We start from the raw sequence: 7,028 nt of genomic DNA on the forward strand, positions 1-7,028 counted from the left end.
GTTAGTGGTTCGATCCCTGTCTGCTCAAGTCTATGTGCCACATATCCTAGGGCGATTGTGGCTCAAGAGTTGGGAGATCGCCTTGTAATCGGAAGGTTGCCGGTTCGAGCCCCGGCTTGGACAGTCTCGGTCGTTGTGTCCTTGGGCAAGACACCCGTTGCCTACTGGTGGTGGTCAGAGGGCCCAGTGGCGACAGTGTCTGGCAGCCTCGCCTCTGTCAGTGCGCCCCAGGGTGGCTGTGGCCGCAATGTAGCTACCATCACCTGTGTGTGAATGGGTGGATGACTGGATATGTAAAGCGCTTTGGGGCCCTTAGGGACTAGTAAAGCGCTATATAAATACAGGCCATTTACCATACCACCAATGCATCCACTGAATGTGTATGTGTGTGATAGAAAAGCACTTGCGTGCAAATTGTGTAAAATGCTTCAAGTGCTCAGAGCAGAAAAGCGCTGTATGCAGATGTGTGGCTGGTAAGGCTGAGACCACCAGGACTCCCTCTGCTTCCTGTTACAACAAGCAGAAATGGAGTAAGACAATGCAACTTTAAAATCATACAAAATACCAGAAAAAAAATTCTAGGTGACGTGCCAAAAATATATTTGGGCTATTTTAGAAGAAAATCATATAATTCTTACAATTATATTCAAAATTTGTGAGTGATTTTTCCCTAATCAGCATTTATAATAGACAAAAAAGCAGTTATTGTTTCATGTAATTGGTAAAAACTGAATGACATTTTTCACTTTCCAGACAAGCAACAGACGTGACATGACCAGGAAAATGAATTGTACATAAAAGATGGGTGACGTGTCCAAATCTGAAAAGGAAGCCAACATGGAAGTTCAATAAACTGCATTCTCTCTAATGGCCATCAGAGGGGAAATCTGCTGGTTCAAAAACACATCTGCTTTTATTGAAGCACACTGAAACACTTATCACTTCATTTGTGACCTCAGTAAACACTTTCCTGGTGCATAAATGGTCTAAATTACTGGTTTTAATTCTCAATCGATACATTCAGTAAATGTGCTTTCTCAGTCGGATCCATCTCTTAATTGACTAGTGTTCAATTGTACTTAAAGACACTTTGGGGAGTCAGCTGTTTAATATGTCTTGCCTTAACCCTATTCGTTCATCTAAACTAGCATCATAGTTATTATTACTAGCTAGCTTTACCAATCGCTGATCGGCTCCATTCACTTATCTACATATGTTATGTTCAAATACTAAGTCTAAAAAAAGAGCAAAAATCAAAATTAGGAGCTTCAAAACCAGTGAAAGAGGAAATCACTAAGCACCTTACTTTTATCACTTGTTCCATGACCATCATGGAAAAGGGCACATATGAGCACAGATGGAGATTGATACGAATCTTAAGAATTTAAGGTTTCCAATTCCATGATCAGGATAAGTTATCGATTCTCATTTGGGTTCTCATTGGCTCCGCTTTGAGAGTCAGACTGCAGCAACGCCCAGTGACCAGGACTACACCAAGGAGAAAGTCAGCTAACAGCAGGCTCATAATAAGTCTGCTTGACCACACACTGAAATTACACTTTTATTTTGGTATAGAGACATTCAAAAAAGATATAGTGCTATTAAGTTTCCAAGAACTTTTTGTTTGTTTGTTTGTTTGTTGTAAATAAGCTGATTCCTCAATTCAAAGACCACCTTCCTGGTGCTTCCCTGAATGTGGGTCTCATGTCAGTTTCTTTCCCTGCAATCAGCCACAACATCAGCTCTTCTTAATCTGTCTGCTGCCACCTGTTGATCAAAATTAAACATTACAGGTTCCTCTTCTTTCAGCTTCTCCCTTTGGGGCAGGGGTGGGCAACTCCAGGCCACGAGGGCCAGTGTCCAGCAGGTCATAGACCAACACACCTGAACCAAATGAAGTGCCACCAGGCCTCTGGACAACTTCAGGACATGTTGAGGAGGTAATTTAGCCATTTAAATCAGCTGTGTTGACTCAAGGACACATCTAAAGCCTGCAGGACACCGGCCCTCGAGGCCTGGAGTTGGACACGCCTGCTTTAGGGGATGCAAAGGTGGAACCATCTCACCCTATCCCTAGCATTCTCCTCTGTCACACAACCCTCTGTCTTCCTGCATTACAGTCACGACTCTCCTACACCTTGTTTCCTCCTGTCTGGCAGTTCCGTGTTCAAAATCTTTTGTCCAATTAAACCTTATCACAACTAACTTAATCTCTAAACCTGAGCTTTCATATCTAATCTCGTCCATCCTGGTTACATCTAATCAAAATCTTCGTCTCTTCAGCTCAGCGTTCTTTTTGTCTGTGCCAGTCTCCAACCCATATATTATAACAGGTCTCATTAACAGTTTGTAAATCTTCTCTTTCAGTTTTGCTGCTATCCTTCTCTCATAAATCAGCTCTGACAGTCGGACAGAAAATCTTCTTGTGTTGCTTTGAGTGGTAATTCCAGACATTTAAACTCGTCGACCTTCACTTTAACAGCTTCACTCTTACACCTGTCGTCCTCTCATTCACACACACACATGCATTCTGTCTTGCTTCTACTGACTTTCGTTCTTCTTCTCTCCAGGCTCACTTCCGCCTGCTCCCTACTCCGAGTACAGATCACAATGCCATCTGCAAACATCATACTCCATACCATGGAGTATGATGAGGTCCTGCCTGACCTCATCTGTCGGCCTGTCCATCACCATCCACCTTAATCAGAATAACCTGCTGCACTCCAGCTTGATCTCTCTGCCTAGCTAATAGGTACAAGCCCTTTGGTCCTTCCTTAGTCTTCAGACTCACTATAAGCCGTGCAGTGGCGTGTGGCGACTTTTACAGAAAGCCACATATACACAAAGACATCTTCCTCCACTATTTAGCAATTGTATTATAGCATCAACTTCCACCCACAGGGGAAAATTATGCAATAAACAATTAAAATAATAATAATAATTCAGTTGTCTTCAGGATCTTGTTCAATTTTTATGATTTTTAGAAACATTACTGGTGGAAGTGATGATTTATTAGTAGCTAAGAAAAGCTGGATAACATTATCTGAGCTTTATTTAACATGACTTCCTGTATTGAGTTGACAGGTTGAAGAATAATCCACTTTGCTTAAGTTGTATTTTCCAGTTAAAGTCCAACTTTAATTATTTTAATTGTATAAATATACTTATTAGTGTTGACTAATACTTTCAAGGGTGTGACAAATAACAACCTTTACAACAGAGTCTGTTTTTACAGTTTTGAGGTTCTAAAAAATTATTTGTAGAAAGTCAAATTGTTATATTACATTTCAGCAGCAATAAGACATCAAAAAATGCCTGGAACACAGCACACATTAGGTCTGTGTCTATTGCAGAGATTTTTACATGTTAAGAATTTGACTCACTGGCCACTTTATTAGATACATGTGTTCAACTAATGAACCCAAATATCCAATCAGTGAATTACACGGCAGTTACTCAGTGCAAACCAGATGACCTGCTGAAGTTCAAGCATCAGGATGAAGAAGAAAGAGGATTTAAGGCACTTTTTTGACTTTTAATGGTTTTTGTTGCCAGACAACTGAGCATTTCAGAAGCTGCTGTTCTGCTGGGATTTTCCCCACAGTAGGGTTTATAAAGATGGGTCCAAAAAAGACAAAATATAGTGTATTCATAGATGCAGAACACCTCTGAATACACATCACGTCAAACCTTGTAGGAGCTGAGAACCACACCATGTGCCTCTTCTGTCAGCTAAGAACAGGAAACTCACACAGGCTCACCAAAACTAGACACAAGAAGAGTAGAAAAAAATTTGGTTGGTCCAATGAGCCTTGATTTCTGGATGGCAGGTCAGAATTTGGTGTAAACAACATGAATTCATCAAGCCATCCTGTCTTGTGTTGGTGTGGGGGATATTTTCTTCGCATAATTTGGGCTCTTTAGTACCAACGAAGCATTGTTTAAATAACTACTCGAGTACTGTGTACCACACCGTGATTCAAATCATTTTCCAAATGATTTCCACAAATATCAGAAGTCTGGTGGAACATCTGAGGCTGATTTGAATTAAAAATATTTTCATAACATCAGAAAACATTGATTTCACTCTTTTATTTAAAAAAAAAAAAAAAAAGAGCAAACAGAACAAACTAAAGAAATTGTTGTTGTCCCTGCATGAACACAAATAAGAGAAGTAGCATGCCCACTGCCCAGCATCCCAATCAGTCACAAAACAAAGAGCAGACCTCCCTGCACCTTAGAAACACAACCCAAAAACAGTAACAGTAATCAGGGACATGATGGATTCTGAAAACGCTGTAACGGTATGACTGTCAGTCATGTCAAAAAATTGGGTAACAGACTTAAAGGTTCATTTTTTTTCTTATTTCTTAGGTATGTCAAAGTGTTACTCTGGCAGCATAGTTATATAAAAAAAAGACCTGTAAGCCCTGAGTAACACTGTAAGTTATTCAGAGCTCTTTTAGCTGAGTTTAAACAAACTGTTTGCTACTTTTTCCCAGAACTATAAGACTTCTGGTGATAAGCAGAGCTTCACATTCGCTCCCTCGCTGGCTTTTTAAGGCTGAATGAGACTGACATGTTCAAGCTGCTAACTCTGAGATCAGTCTGAAAGCTTAGCAGCTTATTTCAAAACACAGTGAAGTTTGTTTAGTTTTTTCTGAAATCCCAAGTCATCATCAGTCTGGTCTTCTCAGTTACTGCTAAAACACTCGCTGAGCAGGAAGTGAGGTTGGAGGAGGCGCTTAATGGGACCACGTGGGACCCCAGCCAGGCAGTATGCTTCATCTGCATTCACACCGAGGGAGCGTAGCGTCCGCAGAGCATCTCCACAGCTTTCCCTGCCTCCCCGCGATGTCACCAGGGCAATGCTGATGGGGCTGTCAAATAGACCAAACCTCCCCCGCATCTTGCCGATCTGAGCCGAGAAGCTCTGCAGGGCAAGAATATGAATTATCCTTTTAAAATCTCACCAATACACAACAAAAGGTGCAGGGGACACATGAGTGGTTGCCACTGTTTGTACCTGAGCAGCTTGTTTGCTTGCCAGTGCTGGTCCAGCTTCCGACTGGACCACGGCGTCCCCGCAGAATAAGACTCTGAGCTGCTCTGTTGGACAGGAAGCTGTGTGCTCATCCAGCAGCACAGAGAGAACACCTGGACCAATCACAGCACACACATACTCTTTATCTACTGTCAGATAAATCAGAAAAATATGAGCTTGGAACAGAACAACGGTGTCCTAAAAACATAAAGTTGGCAAAATTGCAAGAAAAAAAAAAGCTGAAGGTAAAGGCTGGAAAAATTTCAAGATGAAATTGAAATATTTCTTCATTGCTTCTGGCAGGCTGAATAGATATGCATAAAACAGCAAAATAACAGTTCAAAGAGACTCAAATATTTACATGCATTACTGCATTTCTGGAAAGTTCCAAGTAGCACATTACTTGTGCAGCCGTGGAGCTTAAAGCACTGACTCCAAACCTATTTAGCTGAAAAGGGGTAAGTGAAAAGAAATGTACTGACCTTTCTGTGAACCCTGCAATGCCTCGTTTCTGTTCGTTGTCAGAAAGAGGTGCACGTTATTGTTCAGCAGATTCTCCATAAAATCCTCCTCGTTGGAAAAACAGAACCTGCTGACCTTGAGACCTGCAGGATAATGCCAAGAGAAAGTATGAGCAAAACTCCACTACAGATCAGACTGAGATCTCTCTCCTGAAGGTTGAAGTGCGTTTACCATGATGTCTGATGCTCTCTGTGATGCGGGAGCTCTGCTGCTGCTGCTGGCTATCAGTGGTGATCAGAATGACATCAAACAAGAGCGACTCGGCAGGATTTTCCTTCAGCAGACGTTCATTCACTTTCTGTAGTGCCTGTAGCGCCAACATAAGCATAAACTGATCTGAGAGTCGACTTTAAAGTGCCACTTTATTCATATTCTATATAAATTACATCTTTTAACACTTTTGAATGGTGAGTCTCAGCTCCAATCACATGAATTTTTACTGAAGACAAAGTACATAAAAGTCCTCATAAGTAAAGTTGTGGTCGGAACTTTACGTTTACCTTTACGTAATGGATTTTCTGTAATCCACAAAGGATCAAAAGTATGTGATAAGGCCAGTTTAAATAACTGTATGCATGTGCAAGTCACTTTTCTATGTCATCACTTTGCCAGGGTCTGTGCGAAGGTCCAAACTGTGACTCTTAGAATATAGAAAATTGGTTAGGATGTTTAGGAACAACCCACAAACCAAAAAGGCTCAAGCCTGCCATGGACTGCATTATTGAAACACCACCGTCACTGTCCGCAGTAGAGTTTTATAACACCCTGGACTGAGAGGATGCAGACAGTTTGGTTGGTTTCCTAGTTTAGACTCTACTTTACCAATGAACTCTACCAAGTCTGCTGAGAAAACTGGTTAAATATCTAGACAGAAAGCAGAAGCTTGTTGATACCAAAACTATCTGGTCGAGGTGCAACTAGCTGAGGGATATTTAACCAAATATTAGCTGCATGTATGTGTATAGCTGAACCTCTAAGTATACTTTTGCACCTATTCCTATAATAATTTATAATTCCTATAATAACTAATTAGAAAAAAAAAACATAAATGAATGTGGGTTGCTGGATTCCGACCTGCAGCAGAGGAAAAGCTATGCCCCCAACGTACAAGCCATCAGGGTCCTCAGCTCCTCCTGATTCAAACACTGCATGGGACGTCACTGCAACAACCACTGGGCAGTCAGCCTCTTTCTGCAGAGGAGAGACAGAATGTTTACCTTTATCTTTTTTAATTCACATTTAAATAAGCTAGGGTGGCTTGTGTTTTTCACACTGGAAGTAAAACTCGTGAATTATGAGGTAACAGATAGTGTAAATACCATGGAAACAAAAGTACCTCGAAACTGTTTCACTATATTGCTTTTCAACACTTTAATAAACATAGAACTAACTGACAAAAAAGCAATATGAAGTTACCAGAAGACTGACACAAGAATGTGAGACAATATGATTATGACTTTTT

General features: G+C 40.9%; 1 protein-coding gene across 1 annotated transcript in view; it reads right to left on the reverse strand.

The window, feature by feature from the left end:
- Positions 1–4,077: 4,077 nt before the first annotated feature.
- LOC102198754 (cytosolic 5'-nucleotidase 1B) overlaps positions 4,078–7,028 on the reverse strand; it is a 3,879-nt gene continuing 928 nt past the window's right edge. The window contains exons 2-6 of the mRNA XM_005747637.2: positions 6,641–6,757; positions 5,738–5,873; positions 5,527–5,649; positions 5,027–5,157; positions 4,078–4,933 (exon numbers count right to left, since the gene is read on the reverse strand). Of these exons, the coding sequence (XP_005747694.1) occupies positions 4,694–4,933; positions 5,027–5,157; positions 5,527–5,649; positions 5,738–5,873; positions 6,641–6,757 (747 nt within the window). The 3' untranslated portion in view covers positions 4,078–4,693. The remainder of the gene's footprint in view (positions 4,934–5,026; positions 5,158–5,526; positions 5,650–5,737; positions 5,874–6,640; positions 6,758–7,028) is intronic.

Source organism: Pundamilia nyererei, unplaced genomic scaffold (assembly GCF_000239375.1).
Source record: "Pundamilia nyererei isolate P.nyererei 1_Seehausen unplaced genomic scaffold, PunNye1.0 scaffold00201, whole genome shotgun sequence".
NCBI classification, from domain to species: domain Eukaryota; kingdom Metazoa; phylum Chordata; class Actinopteri; order Cichliformes; family Cichlidae; genus Pundamilia; species Pundamilia nyererei.